Source organism: Saccostrea echinata, unplaced genomic scaffold (assembly GCF_033153115.1).
Source record: "Saccostrea echinata isolate AGI-Se365-2 ecotype Australia unplaced genomic scaffold, CSIRO_AGI_Sech_v1 ptg000029l, whole genome shotgun sequence".
Lineage (NCBI taxonomy): Eukaryota > Metazoa > Mollusca > Bivalvia > Ostreida > Ostreidae > Saccostrea > Saccostrea echinata.
The window spans coordinates 10,088,387-10,106,433 of record NW_026889778.1 but is presented as its reverse complement, the minus strand read 5'-3'; the positions used below and the strand labels follow the sequence as shown (position 1 = coordinate 10,106,433).

At 33.1% G+C, this 18,047-nt stretch overlaps 1 protein-coding gene and 1 non-coding gene across 2 annotated transcripts; one reads left to right on the top strand and one right to left on the bottom strand.

The window, feature by feature from the left end:
• The first annotated feature begins 7,299 nt into the window (after positions 1–7,299).
• On the top strand, positions 7,300–8,360 carry LOC133194947 (uncharacterized). The gene is made up of 4 exons (XM_061330844.1): positions 7,300–7,468; positions 7,719–7,833; positions 7,929–8,036; positions 8,233–8,360. The coding sequence occupies exons 1-4, from the start codon at positions 7,397–7,399 to the stop codon at positions 8,358–8,360; spliced, it is 423 nt and encodes a 140-aa protein (XP_061186828.1). The 5' UTR covers positions 7,300–7,396.
• A 7,535-nt stretch (positions 8,361–15,895) lies between these two features.
• Trnat-cgu (transfer RNA threonine (anticodon CGU)) lies at positions 15,896–15,969 on the bottom strand. The gene has a single exon. It is a non-coding gene; the product is annotated as a tRNA-Thr (tRNA).
• Positions 15,970–18,047: the final 2,078 nt, after the last annotated feature.

The window sequence follows — 18,047 nt, the reverse complement described above, 5'->3', positions numbered from 1 at the left end:
TGCACAAATACTTACTTTCACTCAAGAAATTTATGATGTGCCAAATTATATTGAGTTATTCCTTTTGATAAGTTAGAACAAAAAAAAAAAAAAAAAAAAAAAAAAAAAAGATCATGGAGTGTTCATTGGATAACGCTAAGTCGGCGGTATTTCAATCATATTTCGGGCTGTAAAATTTATTTCCTTACGACCGATGAGAATCATTTATTTTATATATTGAAATATAGGAAAAGTCCGTATAACTGTAGAATTTTTTCCATGCAAAATTAATATACATGTATCCGCCATTTCTAAAAACAAAAGAAAGAAAGAAAAATGTGTTTTATCAAAGGAATTCATTTTATTCAGTAGAACCGCAAAAAAAAGTTTTGATTCGCCTCTATACTTCTATTTGAATTTATCTACAGGTATCACGTCACAATGGCAGAAGTGACGCCTCCGTGTGTGTTTGTGTCTCTGTGTTTTCATGTTGACCGACTGCCCAAGACTATAAAAGTTTCATATGTTTGTGTGTTATTTTAGTAAGAATATTTTAAATTGGGACTCGCTGAACAATTATTGAAAGACTCGAAACAACAAATTAAAGATGTTGGAAGTGGGCGATGTGCATTTGAGCGATCATACACTAAAATATTGCATAAATAACTAACTTAAAGGTAATTCAACCATCCATTCAACTATTTCGTGCATTATTAGAAAAAAAGGTTGCACATAAGAATGAGAACAAGTCTACGATTTTTCTCAAATCTCAACTTTCTTGAGACAAATCTAGGGAAAAGCAAGATGTTTTAGGGAAATCTCAGCTGAGGGAAAAATCTAAGATTTGAGGCAGAGATTTGGGTTGAGATTTTTATATTGGTGGCCGCGAAGCCTGTATTTGCATTCAATCGAAGGTGAATGTACTTAAAAACTTCCAAATGAAACGAAGTCTCTTGCTGTGGCCTTAAATCGACATTTAGATCTATCGACGACGTTTAATAAATTACTTATTCATTTTTATTCCTATGTTGATACAATATATCCCTTTGAAGTCGAAATAAAAGACACCATAGAATCTGACGCATCGTCTGTTTCATATTTCGCTATTTTACTACAGAAACTAACAACTAAAGTTTATGATAATCGTCGTCATCTTCCCTTATTATTGTAACAATATACTGTTATCACCTGCATATGAAATTTATGTCCCCCAGTTGATTCGATATGCAAGAGCATATCTACATACAAACAATTAAAAAAATGCAAAATATTGACAAATAAGTTGATGATACAGGAATATCAGCAGTCTTGTTTGAATCAACATTTCGCAAATTCTATGGTCGATACAATCGCGGCCTTTTAGCAAATGTAATCTATTGTTAAGTAGAATGTTGACTGAAGTTTTTCATACAATTGTTAGGCTATTATTTTCACACTGAATAGTCTATAGATTTTTCCGTTATCCCAGTCCTGACAAGGAGCACATGGATGATGTGACCGGTCGACGGAGGATGATTACTCCTCCATGGCACCTGATCCTATTTCTGATTTTTTAGAGGTCCGTGTTTGCTCTGCTCAAAGTTTGTATTGTTTCAATAGGCTTTTTAGCTTAATCACTTTGTTATCTTTACATTGTCTCATTAAAAATCATTTAAGGCTTATAATTAATTATCTTTCAGCTTTTACGTCGTTTGAATTTCAATTTATGAAAAAATAGAATGTATCATGCAAATCCGTCCGTACAAAATGACTTTGGGTTGTCTGCAATATTTTCTTGTAAAAGGAAAACAAAAGAAGAACCAGCTATTTACCTGTTTTGTTTGTTTGTTTGTTTGAGAGAGAGAGAGAGAGAGAGAATAAATTATGCTATATTTTTGGAATTCACAGTTCCTAACAGTTATTTCAATGTAAAGCAATTCTGGGCGTATTGTTGTTGATGTTTATATCTGAAACTCCCACCTGATTATCATTAGTATTTTGTTTTAAAATTATCTGCTTGATATTTTTTAATTAGGTTCCTTTCCATCAAATACAAACACCTGTCTACCTCACCTAAGATTAATGGATGCAAGGGTGGAAGGTGACGAATTGATTCTGAAATACAAAACAATCAATAAATCATCCCAGGAGAATCAGAAGCTTTGCCAGTGCATCGCCTTAAATGAAAATAGGATGGATGAACAGAAATGTAAAATATGTATGTTGACTGATTGATGTATTTAAATCTATTTCTTTCATTTAATTTTACTATGTTTGAAATGCGCTTATAGATTCACAAAAGTGACTCATAAGCTATTGACCCTCTTTTCGATTTTGTACAAAATATCTATAAAACGCTACTTTCTGAATTTATTTTTCATTCATGAAATATTTAGGAGTATTTACTATTTTAACCAAACGATATATAACTGACATCTACCTTTAATTCCTCTTTGATTAGACATAGATCTCCTTTTTAGCAATCATTATCCCCCCCCCCCCCCCAAATTTCTATGCTAAATTAATGAAGTCTAGATTCACTAAGAAAAAGGAAATAGAATAATCATTTTTGTAAAAAAAAAAAAATCAATATATGAAAGGCACTGCTGTAACAGGAATAGTATTTAAATGTCTTTATTATCTCACCTGAGACAAAGACTTATAATGTAAGTGAGCTATTTCTGAAAGAAGAGTGTCTGGCGTACGCGTGTCTGTTTTGTCGTAGTCTGTCGTGTTTCATGTATAAATTTCAACTTTCAAGTACCACTGGGTCAGTTCTAACAGAACTTGTCACAAAGCATACTTGAGCAAATTCAATTTGCATAAAGAGGAAACGAGCTAAACATAAGGTGTCATTATTTTTTTTTCTAAGGAACAACTTGGCCAAGAAGCCAGAATTGATATTGAAGCTTCTTTCAAATGTTAGAAAAAACCGTTCACGGTAGCTCAGTCGATAGAGCGCTCGCTCCGTGATCGGGAGGTCGTGAGTTCGAATCTCGGCCGCGACTGCCTTAAGTCAATAAAAATGGGTAGCAACTGTTCCTTCGCCAAGCGCTCGGCACTTTGAAGTGAACGTTGCGGGTCCTTCGGATGAGACCTTAAAAACCGAGGCCCCGTGTCACGGCAGACGTTGGCACCATAAAGATGCCTCACTGCTCAATGGCCCTTAGTGCTGAGTAAAGGTCAAAATTTGAAGCCCTTCACCGGCTATATGGTGACGTCTCTATATGATGAAAAATTTTCGAATGGGACGTAAAACAACAAACAATCAATCAACCAATTGTGAAAATTTAAGTCTGTGCAAACTATGACCAACAGGTCTAGGGTAGTTCCATATCAGTGTCAAAGTTAAAAATGTATAGAAAACAAAAAATATCTTCTCAAAAACAACAGTACCACAATTAATTTTAGGCAAGTGTAAAATAAAATTTGTTCAAAATATTCTTTTGCAAAAAGAGGGGCAACTGTTACACGTCGTCATATTAATAAAAAGGAATCTCTAGGTAGATTCAAGTTTTTCTAAATCATGCCCCTGGAGGTTGGGCGGGGCTGCAATAGGGGGTTTAGGGGGTTTAGATTTAGGTTTAGATTTATATATATGAAATCTTTCTCAAGAACAGCTGGTCATGTTTAGTCATTGTCATATAATTATAGTAGTATCCCGATGAAGTATGAATTGGATATTGAAATGCATTTAAGTCAGGCCATGGTGGCGCCACAATTGGGATATCAAAATTTAGCTCATGAAAATATAAGAATATCTTTAAAATTTTCCCAAGTGCAGAAGAGTATCACATTCATAAAATATAATGCAAGCATCTGTAGAAAGTGAGGATTCAAATTCATTCAAACATAGCCCTGAAAAAAACATGGGGATACCATAAGGGATTTTCCTAGAATGTAAACTATTAAGGTTTTTTTTTCCAACATCAAGAGCACAAAATTTACAAATTAGTCACAATAATATATGCAATTATCCCTGTCCAGCTTTCGTATTTGTTCAAAATCAAGACCTCTGGCCCTGGTGTGGGGCCGAAAAGGGAGTGATACAAAGATATGACATAGAAATATACAGAAAAGCATAAAAAAATTTGTACAGGGATACTTGCATATTAACAGGATGTTATGCAACCGCAGCAGGGTACACTAAATTCGATAAGTCATATTGATATGCAAACATCCCAAGTCATGTGGATTTATACAGTTAAAGAATATTCTTGCATGATAAGACATAATCCCGACGGTAATGCAACGAAATTTACATGGAAATATATACGATAAAATCTTTAAAAATAGCGGGGCGAAGGTGAAGCAGGTCAGCTTTGTGGCCCATGGATTTCTTCTTATCAGTCTATTTATAAACGTAATCGAAATTTCTGTTGGGGTTATATAGAAATCATTTGTCTGTCTGTGTGTCTGTCCGTGCAATCATGTCCCGACCATTAGTTCATAATGGAAAAATGAAATGTACTTTTCACTTTCAGTAAACACGCATTTTTTTATTCGATAATCTAACCCCTTCCCCTTAAAGCAAGAAACTAAAGCAAGGCAGGACATCGCTTTTGAATGGAAGTGAAATATATCTTCCGACATAAATATATACCTCACAAACTATCTTTACTTGTGAGTCACAATTGTCACAATTTTTTTTATGTTAAAAGGGTAATAATAGTTTTCAGTAATACTAATCCTAATGAACAATACTTCTTAGTTACCTCAGAGTACATAATATACTTGTAACTCGTCTATAACTAGAAAAATTTTATTAACTGGAAATAAGTGCAATAAGATAAGTTTTACCACAAAACCCAGAAAAAACTGCAATATTGGGATCCATAAGTTTGCAATATTGATATGTATTAATATGTAAGAACCCTTTTTGACAATCATTTTAGGATTAAACATTCTTACATGTACATGCAACACATGGGTCTTCTTTAAGATGTGTGTTAATACTTTTCTTTCAGATAACTTTAAGACACCAAATAAAGGAATCAAAGTTTCTGTCACATTGGGGACGTTTTCTGCAATTCAGGTGGGTTATCGAACTTTATATCTTTGTTCTTTTAAAAAGAATATTCATCTCATACATGTAAAATTCTTTAGGTTAAGGTATGTCAGTCATCAGCTTTTAAGGACAGACGATGCGTTCCTCAATAATATATATTTTTTTCAAAGATTCTGTCATTGAATTATTGCTACTTTAATGTTTACTAGCAAAAAATGAGGTATCTTACCAGGCATTTGTGCAAGGTACCAGAGGATGATGTTTCCTATAAAATCCTTTTGGAAAAAACTTAATTTGCCGATATCACATTTTTTTAGTGTTTCAAATTTTTAAAGACAATTACAAACCAGTTTAGAAATCAAAATGTAATTAAAATTTTGAATATTTTCCATACAATACGAAGATATACAAAACAGATATTTGAGGAACGTATCGTCTGACCTTAAGAAAAGTTCAATCAGAACCTCTAACTTCAAAACTATTTATTACAATTCAAATTTTAGAACATATTTGAATTAAACAATGCAAATTATACAACATTTAATTTAGAAACTGCTCACAAAATCATTAAGAAGCAAGATGTATGGGGGATTATTACTTGTAGTGGAAGTATATTTAGAAGAAGAAAATCCTTCACTTCTACACATTTGCTCAATTTAATATCTTCGAACTTTGGCCCTACATATTTTTATGAGAGATTTTTTCTTCGTTATTATATGCTGGGAATATTAAATATAGTTTTCAATAAATATTTTTAAACAAATCTTACACATTCACTCAGCAGACTTTGCTAAGAAATGAAGATATATTGAAGTAGTCAAGATAAAATTTGAACTTTTTTTTTGCCTAAAAATCGCATATTTTGACCAATATCTCAAAATTTACATCACTGGCCCCAACTTTTTCTTTAATATTTTAAATCTTACTTTAGTTCCAAGCGATCAGCCCTAAAGTCATCCAAAGATTGATACAAGTAAATATTTTATTACCTTTTTAGATTTTTATTATCCCTCCCCCCCCCCTCCCCCCATGATACTTTTTTAGTGCAAAAAGGTCACAAAATAAAGCATGCGCATTCATTTGCATGATTTGTTCAATGATAAAAATATTATTCAAACTATTTTATCTAAAATTAGATTATATTTATTGCATTTGATAAAAATGATGAAGGTTAAATGATTGAAAAAAGAGTTACAATTTAAATACAAAAAAAGTCATGTTAATTGTTTCGTTGCTCAGTAAGATGTACACTAATCCTCAATTTTTGTTTGCGATTTTGAATCATGCTATATGAGTACTTATCTAAAATGTACTTGTAAAAAAAAAAAAAAAAACCTTGATAAAAGTAAGGTCACTAGTGACATATATTAAGACTCGATATTATGCAGAATCAAATAAGAAAGAACTTGTAATTGTATTCCAGGCATGGCTGTTCATTTTATTCATTTGTTCATTGCTTTATGACCTATCGTGTGTGCACTATCACATGAAGATAATATTCCTTGTTCATATGAATGTGCTCATAATTTATGACTATTTATACCTGTATATTTCTACATGTCAGTTTGTCTCTTAAATAACTTATTAACATAGAATGGAAAAAAAAATGAGATGTTAAACAAGTGCAATAATCAATAGATTATTTCTCTAGTCTGGAGCGTTTCACTTGATAAATTATATTAAATACACAATGATGTTTTTTTTTAGGTTGACGCAATTATAACATTTAGTGGCTGCGATCTGAATATGACGGCTGGACATGTTAACGAATCTTTAGTTAGAATTGAGGGGGAAAACATTGAACAGTACCTAAGGAATAACTATGCGTTTGGTCTAAGACCTGGGCAAGTAGCTGATATTCCAGCTGAAAATCTTCCTTGCCACAGAATCTATATTGGTGTATTACCGGATTACAACCAAGAGGTATTCAAAGTGAATATAAGCGAGTGTTTCCACACACACACACACACACACACACAGAGAGAGAGAGAGAGAGGTCAACCTTGAACATTATGCACATATCCTCTGACTGTGACTTAGTAAATACCTGTTTACGTGCTAATTTTCAATGTGCAATAATAGAGACATTTTACATGTAGGGTGGAGTAAATAATTTGTGTAAGTTAAGGTAAAATTACATTATACAGTATCCTATTAAGTTCCTGGACATGTTTACCTTAGTAGCATGAAGGAAAATCTCTCATCTACATTGTAATTATTTAAGTTGAAGCTTGTATTTCTGATGATTTGACAATAGTTCTCCAAAGCATTATTCATACTTTTTTTTAGGTCTTTCAACAAATTATTGCCGATTGTTTGCATATGTCAACTGGAAGAAAAGTGAAATCTCTCGGAATACCATGTTTTGAAGACAAATCAACATTTCTAAGTATTGTGCAAAAAACATTGGATGTTATAATAAATTACGACATGATATTATCAAGGACTACGGTCGAAGACATCTGCATCATTGTTGAAAATGAAGACATTGAGTTGTATAATGTACGTTAAAACATATCGGTTTTGGTGGTATCTCATTAAAATACTTTTAATATAGGCGAAAGATTTATATTATATATAATTATTATATAGTGTATATAATGCTGATAAAACAAATATTAAATATGAAAACTAAATGATAATATTTGAGGATAGATCTGTGTTTCATAGCAAATGAAATGGTTCACTACAAACTTTACAAGATCATTGACAAAGTGCAATATTTATTCTATCTTTTTTTGTTTGAACATAGGACATTCTAAGACTTCTTTTAAATACAACCATTTCGAAGACAAGAAGTTCAGAAAATTTGAAGAATTTCTGTTCATGGCCCAGGCCTCAGATTACTTGCGGGATTTTGGATCATGGTATATACATGCTCATGCCACATATAATGCTACTAATTAAAATTCTTGTAATTTCATGAAAAAATGAATATATTATATGACATTATTTTCTTTAGAGTTCATATTGAATGGTATTTCTGTCTGCCTTCTCAATGATGATATATTAGATGTACAGGCTGATGCAATCGTGAATAGCACAAACGCTCTTTTAGACCTTAATAAAGGTAATTGTATGTGAATGCCATTCCTCGACATCTGTAATCAAAAGTTGTTTACGATTTTGATCTTTTTAACAATGCAGCAAAAAAGCAGTTATATTATTTTAAACATTTTACTTTTTATTTGAAATAAACAGTAGCAGGAATTGTAGTTTAAGATCATTAGAATCGTTTATTAAATAAGATTCAAAACATTCTACAGGACAGCTGTCAAAAATGATCCTCAGAAGATGTGGACAAAATCTTGTTCAGGAATGTTCGAGAAAACGTAAAGTATTAAACACACACACACCCCCAAACACCCACCCACACCGCGGACAAGTTGTGTAGAGTGACAAAAACAACACTGCGTTCAAAACTTCTCACTACTCATTCATGCATTTTTCATCTATAATAAATACCATATAACTATATCGAAAACAGACCGTGAAAATTTGGTGATTATTTGCGCTTCAAGACTTAAATCTACGAGAGTTTTTGTTCTATAAAGGGTCGATGCATTTAATCAGAAGTCTTTTACAATCAAATGCCGTTTAATTTGACAATTTATTTAAAATTCTAACGTACAGTTTAATGTTACGGAACCATTCTACATTAGATTAAGATACCTCTATACACTGGTATCTAATGTTTATTTCAACATTATTCTCTTCAGATAATATAAACCTGAACAATCATTGCTGCACATATATTTTAAATCGTTCTTTTCCATTGTAAATATGCTTCTGATATCTTTCCATCTCTCTTGCAGGCTCGGAAATGGTAAAAAAACAAAGTTGTGGCAACCTCAGCTTACGAATTAATTGCTCGCAATATCATTCACATCACATGTTGCTTTGCTGTCCATGAATGGCTGACAAGATGTCTGACAATTTTCGACATTGCAAGGAATCTCAGATGTTCTTCCCTTGCTCTGCCTTTATTCGGAACAGGTAGGTAATTGGAAGTACTTGGAATGGTACAAAAATATTTTCTTATTCATTCATCATTAAAATTTCATTTCAATGATGAAAATAATAATACATTTTATTTTTTCTGACTATGCCTCCATACACCAAAACCTTTTCTCTATTTAACATTTTCTTTTTATATTTTAACTTTTTTCTTTCATACGTCATTCACAAAAGACATATTACATAGGTACGTACAAGGAAACAAATAGCTTTATACACAGATTTCACAAATTTGTATTGTTTATGGATTTTTTTTTTTTTGGGGGGGGGGGGGTCGATCAATGATCGTTATCTTCACCCTTTTCACAGTTACCATTTCTAAATTTTCCCTTCACATGACACATGCGTACATGCAGACGTTGAAGATGTTACAGAATTTTGAGCATCCACTCCCACTTTTATATTGCAGGCTGTGCTTTTATACCGTACGATGTGGAGACGATATGTGAATTGATATTGGTCAGCTTATCAATATTTTCACAACAGAATACAAGTCATGGACTTCAAAGTGTGAAAATTGTTGCTTATAAAGGCAAAGATTTCACTGACATTCTTTCATTTTTTAAGAAGGTCAGCCAACATTGCAAAACGTTGTGAAATTGTTAATATCTGTTAATGTAACTTATTGTGATGTCATGAAGTATACGGGTATTGTAATAAACAGATTTCATGACCATTTATCATCGGAGAACTTCGGATATTCACACGTAAGGCATGATGACGAATAGGCGAAACTCTGAATGACTTCAGTGTTGTATCAATTGAAGCCTGTTTTAATTTATTGCTTTTTTTCATATAAATAATGTTCTACGGACAAGTTCTTCCTGCACTGTTTGTCCTTTTAAGTGAAGGCGTCCTATGAATATTTTTTAAAAAAATATAACTAAGATCTGAGGATTTAAAAACCATCATATATGTAGCCAGGAAACTATATGTTCATCTCCTGCGTTGTTTTAGGCATTGTCTGGCTTGTTAATTTGTGCTATAGTTGACACTCCTTGAAAGTCTTTTATATACACCAACAAAGTTTTTACAAAATTTATATCACTGTTATATTCAATGATATGTATATTGTTTGACCTGGTCCGTTATCATGTGATGATGACATCTGTTACAGTGGTAAAAAGGGTTTTTACTTTTATGTAAACCGGTAACTAACAATGTTATTAATATATACAATTTACATGTATACCAATGCTGTATGTTTGAAAAAGTAAAACAATGGATGAAGGATTGTTGATTTTTAAGTCAATTTATATAAAAGACCTCGTTGTGTATGCTAAGTTTATAAATCCCTGCTCCATGTGATATTAGACTATACAGTACTACAAAGAGAGCTTAGTAATATTTATTGAATATTCAACATTACATAATAACTTTCTCATATAGAAAATAAGTTCAAATGATAAAAGAGCCAAAATATACCTGAATTTAAATACGTTAAAAATCTTATGCACTTGCTCTATTGTTAACAATTTGACTTTTATCAAAACCCAAGACCAAAAGCTGAAAAAATTGTGAAACTGAAAAAAGTCAATTCTTGGTCAAAACCGACAGTTCAACTTCCGAAATTATTAATGGAAATAATACGTTCCTTTCAGGCTACAAGTTGTCTGGATTTCTTTTCCATAAACTCGATTTAATCTGTTATAATCACATTGGATGGTCAGAGTTCGAACAAATGAGGGGTAAAATATTCTTTTATGCTAAATACATTTGTATAGTTTCGTGAGCCCCATGTTTCATGTTATAAAATAATGTTTATTCAAGACACAAACTTGAATCCAAAAGTTCATGATAATAATCCACATTTGATCTATTAAATGGTCAAATCACCTGGAATTTTAAAATATAGCAAGTGCATGTATGAAAGAAATGTTTTTTCCCCTTGAGAAGAATAAGACTATAAAATGTCATGCAATGTAATTACATCTAATTAGTCCTGGACAGGTCAATGGGATCTTGAACAGGCGAAATGTAGAGAGGATATGGTCCAAAGGTTATGTGTTTTCAAAACATTGGCCATCTTTAACGTAGACGTAGAAAAAAAAAAAAAAAACCTTTTTTATATTTTGATAGCAACGTATTACTTTTATTTGGGAGAACCCTTTCACCCCAGAGATTTTACAATATTTTTGCAAAACTGACAAAATAAATTCAAATTCAAGTAACATTTACATAAGGCAACCCATAATATATTCTGAAGATGTTTATATTTTTATTTATGCATAGTAATATGAAATCAGGGTTGCCATGGCAACAAAATGAATTAAAATTAAAAATGTAGGATTTTAAAATTTTCTTTCAAGAAACACACAAATATTTACAAATATATTTTCTTGCAGAGTAGTGACTGATTCTTTTCAAACAAAAAATGTCAATAATTAGCTTTTGATTATTTTTTATCTCTGATACACACACACTACAAAAACAACAAACAAACAGAACTTCACACTAAAAAAAAAAACAAACAAACAACAAACAAACAGAACTTACGCGATGGGGGGTGAGCGTCATCTGTAGGTTTATCTTTTTAGCAGTCTGTTTTCTTGTTACAGTGTACATTTTTTAAATACTCCTCCGACAGTTTTCATCCGATTTCAATAAAACTCGGTACACAAGTAGACTTTACTAGTATAAAGAATCGTGTGCATCAATAATTGGTTTAAATGAATGGGGTTGATATGATTACTAATAGTAACAATTTCCTTTTCGAAATTCTACTTCGTCGAAAAAAAAAGTTCTGATTTGATCATAAAACAATTTATCACAGATATATTACACCATGGTTCCCATTAAAAAAAATCATGGAACAATATTTTAGTTGTTGATTAGAATAGACTACATTGTATGTATATCCATTAAAAAAGTCACTACCTCCCTTATATGCAATTGGCTGGTGCAATTTTTTTTCACGTTGATGTAAAACTCCTAAGATGAAGGACAACAATTGATATTCAGTCAGATTTTTAACTAGTACATAACTACATAAAGATGCATTTTAAGGGATATGTTCTCAAATGAAGAAAAAAATTAATAAAGGAAATTTCAAGAACTTAGTTCTTTAACAATTTCTTCATCTAATTTGCTTGGAAGTTGTGATTCTCAATGTACCTTAATGCAAATGTTCAATTAATTTACACATACAAGAAGAGTACGTTAAATAAAAAAGCACACAAATATTGTCCTGTTACATATTGTCTAAAAGATTGTCCCTTTTTTAAAAATCACTTGGCATACTTAAGAGTGTAGTCTGTGAAAATCTGAAAATTAACGGGATTTTTTTTCTAGAGAATTATCTACACATGACAGCTTTATGCTTTAGTAAAATCTAGTTGGATGCACTGATCTCAGTTATCTTAAAAATCAATGAGTTTAAAGATATACTTTCAGCATGAAATATGGAGATAACGAACAGTATTCAAACTCAAAGTCCATTTAAACAATACAAATCGAGAGGAGAGAAAACACGGACCTCCAAAACTTTCATAGGTTGGATCAGGTGCCATGTTAAAGTGAGCATCCCCTGCAGACAGGTCACATCCGCGGTGTGCTACTTGTCATGATCGGGAAAAACGGAAAAAATCCGTCGACAATTCAGAGTGTAAATAATGGCCTAACAATAAGTATGAAAAACATCAATCAGCATTTGACTTAATGATAAGTTGTATTTGCTGTCAAGGTGATTGTATCGACCAAATTGACCTCAAAGAAGACTGTTGATATCCTTGTTTCATCAACTTGTTTGTCAATAGCTCGTTTTAGAAATTGTTCATACGTAGAGCATGCTCTTGTGTATCGAATCACCTGGAAGACAAAAACTCCATATGCAGGTGATAAGGGTGTATTGCTACATAAGTAAGGGAAGTTGACGATTGAAAAATTGAAGTCATCAGTTAATCATAAAGCTTTTTTGTTAGGCTACCATTATAGTCTTTTTCTAATAAAATATCCAAATATGAAACAGATGTTTCACATTCTGTGGTATCTTTTATTTCAAACTCACTGGGATTTGAAGATATGATTTATTGTTACGATGAAAGATGCAGCGAGAGATCGGGATTATAACATGAATACACAATTTTTATCTTAATGCTATGAATGTACAGCCCAAAATTTCATTATATTGTTATCAATCAGATGCAAATAGATTATATTCCGTTATTTAAGAGGGGCAATTCGATTTTTGACGTGCACTCCTTGACTCGTTTAAAATTTAATTCGTATAATGAATGCGCACTTTGTTCCTGTCCATTTTGATAGGGGAACTCTAGTGTGTGCATTAATGAAATTTCCGAAATTAAGTGAGATTTTCCTACCTTTTTTTTTACAGGAGTCGGCAGTTTTATTCATAACGCAACGTAAACAAGAACCAGTGATCTCCGGGAGCGTAGCGACAGGAATGCAACGCGTTTTTGGCGAATGAATTCTGCTCTGGCGCTTTAATTAATCAAAATAACAATAACACGCGGTATAAATCACGTCACTTCATGTTTCTAACCTTATTTCTGGTCCGATCGCCCTCTCAATTGCCGTACGCGACCCATAAAGCTAATGTTAACGACATCTCGAAAAGAATCAGTCACCATGAGGGTCTGCATGGCGTCACACCATTCGCTCTTGAAGTTTTTCGAGTTGATTTTTTTACGAAAGTTATTTTAAAAATATATTTAACATATAATCAATAAAATTTCGCGTCTGTTTTTTTTAAGTACTAGGTTAGTGATAATTGATTATATAACGTAAAAGTTTACTTGACTTAAAAACACCTAAAAATAAAGGGAGATGATTTCAAGGTTTAATGTTGTGCAGCATTTTTCGTCATTTTAAATTATATCCCACTAAACTTAGTTTTTATTAAAAAAACGTTTTAAAATGTAAAAGATTAGACGTTAAATATATTTTTAAATAATTTACATATAAAGTGAATGGCGTGAAGTCAAGCAGACCCTCATGGCGACTGATTCTTTTTGAGATGTCGTTAACGTTAGATTAAAGGGTCGTGTGAGGCGATTGAGAGGGCAATCGGACCAGAAATAAGGTTAGAAACATGAACTGATGTGAATTATACCGCGCATTATTGGTAGTTTTATAAAATTAAGCGCCAGAACAGAATTCGCCAAAAACGCGTTACATTCCTGTCGCTTCACTGAAGCTCACTTGATTTTATTTACGTTGCTTTATGGATAAAACTGCCAACGCCCGTGCTTTTTTTTTTTTAAAGATGAAACATGATGCTGCTTTAAACACTTTGACGTTATTATCTGTGCACCGTAAGGCGATACCACACATTACATAGGATGAAGTTTGCAAAGTATATTGATGAAAAATGTATTAAAGAGTAGTGAAATTCTAAAATGTACTGAAAAGCAGGTTTCCATGGAGATTATGTCATCTTATAATATATTTATATTTACACACACTAAATATCTTTTTCTCCTTTATTTCTGATGAAAACCGATTCCCATTATTCAATCAATTATGTCTAAACTAGTTAAATAGTTTTTTAGACCAGCTGTATGAAATATTCTAAGAACTGTGTTCTTCTGTCAATATAAGGGCGAAATCAATAATAAAATATTGCTTATTTTCACATTCTAATACCAATATTGTATACAGAGAGAAATTATAGTAAAATCCTTTTCTATTAACGCAGAATTTCAATTTATCGTATCTACAGATTACACAAACACTTCATTTGTAGTTGAAACAATTACTGCTCTTCGCCTTGCGTTCTCCAGAACCGATACTCTTTGTCCGAGCTCGCGCACCTCTTCTCTTGTTCCCTGTGCTGTTATATTAATATCGTCTACTTTTCTGGTCAAAATGTCGATGCGATTTTCTATATTAGAATAGTTACCTACTAAACTATTGGAATCTCGAAACTGTAATAATGCAGTTTTCGGTAGACCAAGATCAACCAAAACGTTTTCTATCGGCGTCATTAAACACGAACCATGTGCTGTGACCGCAATGACCATACCAACACAAGATAATTCAAGATTGTCTTCCCCAAGCATAAAAACAAAGGCTCCTGAATCACCATTGGTAACAAAGTTCGACATTTGATTCCTTTGTCTCCTTAATCCAAGTACCTCTAGCTGACCATGTATTACAACAGTGTGTTCTGAATCCTCGTTGACTTGAAATTCTGCATCATTTTCTGCATGAGTTTAGCATGGCTATTGAAACAGCTTAGATAACCTACAGTAAGTCCAGTTCTAGCCCCAACTTTTTTTAGTGGTTTGCGAAAATTGGAGGAGTCAATTTTTGATATTAATCCTCTTGTAAATGAAGGTTGGTTGTAAATAGAGAATCCTGTAAAAAATATGTGTTTTGCGATACAAACCAACAGCAACTGTAAGTTTGTATACATGTAATAATAATAATAATAATAACAAGAGGCCCAAGGGCCTTAACGGTCACCTGAGTACAATACAACAATTTAGAGGATCCATAAACTGACAAATGAAGCTTTGTTGCTCAAAAGCAAGAAATATAGTATGATTAGCATCAACAAAATAACTGGTCTAGTATCTATCTGTCCCCCATTTATCACTATTACCATGCAGACTACTTAACAAAATGTCTATTTTTTAATCCCATATTATAACTTCTCAATTTGGCCTCTCTTGGCCTTTGATTGATTGATTGTATATTGTTTTACGTCCCATTCGAGAATTTTTCACTCATATAGACGTCACCATATACCGGTGAAGGGCTTCAAATTTTGACCTATACTCGGCACTTAGGGCCATTGAGCAATGAGGGATCTTTATCGTGCCAACGCCTGCCGTGACACGGGGCCTCGGTTTTTAAGGTCTCATCCGAAGGACCCGCAACTTTCACTTCAAAGTGCCGAGCGCATGGCGAAGGAACAGTTGCTACCCATTTTTTTTATCGACTTAGGTCAGTCGCGGCCGAGATTCGAACTCACGACCTCCCGATCACGAATCGAGCGCTCTACCGACTGAACTACCGTGAACGGTCTCTTGGCCTTTGAAGAACATTTAAAAAGATATTTTTATCTCAATTTTATTCATTTATTATTTCCAAGTCTACCTGATCATTAAAACTGTGAAAGTAATTTTTTTTTACAATAAATATTCTTGCATAATTCTCGTATTCTATTAAACTTCCAAATACATTGTTTACAGTGATTAATTATCAAAGGTGAATGGCAAAAGGGAATAACTTTGCTCAGCAGAATACAAGTTCATAGAGCACTGGCCAGGACCAGAACACTTGACTAAATGGTCAAGGGGTTCAAAATTCTGGTAAAAATACCTTTGCATATTAAAACTTCTACTCTGTTTGACCAGAAGCATAGAAGATTTTCAAAGAAATGCATTTTCACTATATTATTAAATAAATAAAGTCCCATCCTTACACCAGAACATCTGACCCAGGGGCCATGAACTCACAATTCTGGAAGAAGCACCCTTGCTCATCATAACTATACACTTGTTTCTTTGCTTTATAACCAGTAGTAGAAAAAAAATAATTTATTTTGAAAGAAATTATGCATTTTCAATATATAATCAATAGAGACCCCCCCCCCCCTCTTCACCTAACCTTTGACCCAGGGGCCATGAATTTCACAATTTGGAAGCGACATTTTTCCTTATCATAACCATGCTTTTCCTTTGTTTGAATAATACCAAGGAGCAGAGAAGATTTTGAAAGTAATGGATTTTCCGTTTATAATCAATAGAGCCCCGCCCTAACACCAGAAACCTTGACCCAGAGGCCATGAAATTCATAATTTTGGAAGAGGCAACCATGCTCATCATAACTCATCGTCATTATGTACTTACTTTATTTAGTACCCAGGAGCAGAGAAGAAGATTTTCAAAGAATTAATGCAATTTTACTATATAATCAACAGAGTCCCGCCCTAACACCTGAACCCCTGACCCAGGAGCCATAAAATTCACAATTTCTGAAAAGGCAGCCATGCTCATCATAACTATGTTCTTCAAGTCAGTTTATTTAATATCCAGGAGCAGAGAAGAAGAATTTCAAAGATGTAATGCATTTTCACTATATAGTCAATAGAGCCCCGCCCTAACACCAGAACCCCTGACCCTGGGGCCATGAAATTCACAATTTTGGAAGAGGCACTCTTGCTCATCATAACTATATACTTCGTTACTTTATTTGATACCCAGGAGCAGAGAAGAAGATTTTCAAAGAAATAATGCACTTTCACTATATGATCTATATAGCCCCACCCTGGGGCCAGAACCCCTGACCCTGGCGCCATGAATTTCACAATTTTGGTAGAAGGCTCAATGCTTATTACAATGATGCCAACAGTTTGACTGCTTGATGTTCAGGAGTAAAATAGAAGATTTTTAAAGATTGCATTATTTTTGGTGGTTTTAGCCTCACCCCTCAGGCCCCAGGGGGGCAGGGACCATGAAATTCACAATTTTTGTTCCCCTTTACCAATAGATGCTATATGCCAAATTTGGTTGAAATTGGTTAAGCGGTTTCAGAGAAGAAGCTAAAAATGTTCAAATGTTAACACACGACGCACGCCGACGGACGAGAACGGATAGCAATAGGTCACCTGAGTGACTCAGGTGACCTAATAATAATAATAATAATAATAAATTTTTATAATAAGTGCATTTTGTATCTTTGAAGATATTATGAAAAAGATATTTTAATAAAGAATACAATAACTAAAGCAGTATCGAATCATATTATAGTACAACAGGATTTCACATTCACACCAGTGTCTAATCAAGTAACTTTACCTACACGAAGAAGTGATTTATTTGTTTTGGTGCGTTTATACCTATCTTTCATATGTGTAATTTGTATATGAAATGTGAAGATAACGAATGGTATTCTATCTTGAAAGTTCAATGACACGATACAAATTTGGAGCAGAGCAAACACGGGCCTCAAAATTTAGAGTGGGACCAGGTGCCGTGGAGGAGTTAGTATCCCCTGCCAACCCGTCACATCCGTTACTAAATTCTACATAAGAATAGCACAAAATGAAATAATATCTGAAATTCACAGTAAAATTACTATAATTAATCAAAGTATA

Coding starts and splice junctions, on each gene's coding strand:
- LOC133194947 (XM_061330844.1), top strand. CDS start 7,397: ATGATATTATCAAGGACTACGGTCGAAGACATCTGCATCATTGTTGAA. Junction 7,469..7,718: donor AAGACATTGAGTTGTATAAT/GTACGTTAAAAC, acceptor GTTTGAACATAG/GACATTCTAAGACTTCTTTT. Junction 8,037..8,232: donor TCTTTTAGACCTTAATAAAG/GTAATTGTATGT, acceptor AACATTCTACAG/GACAGCTGTCAAAAATGATC.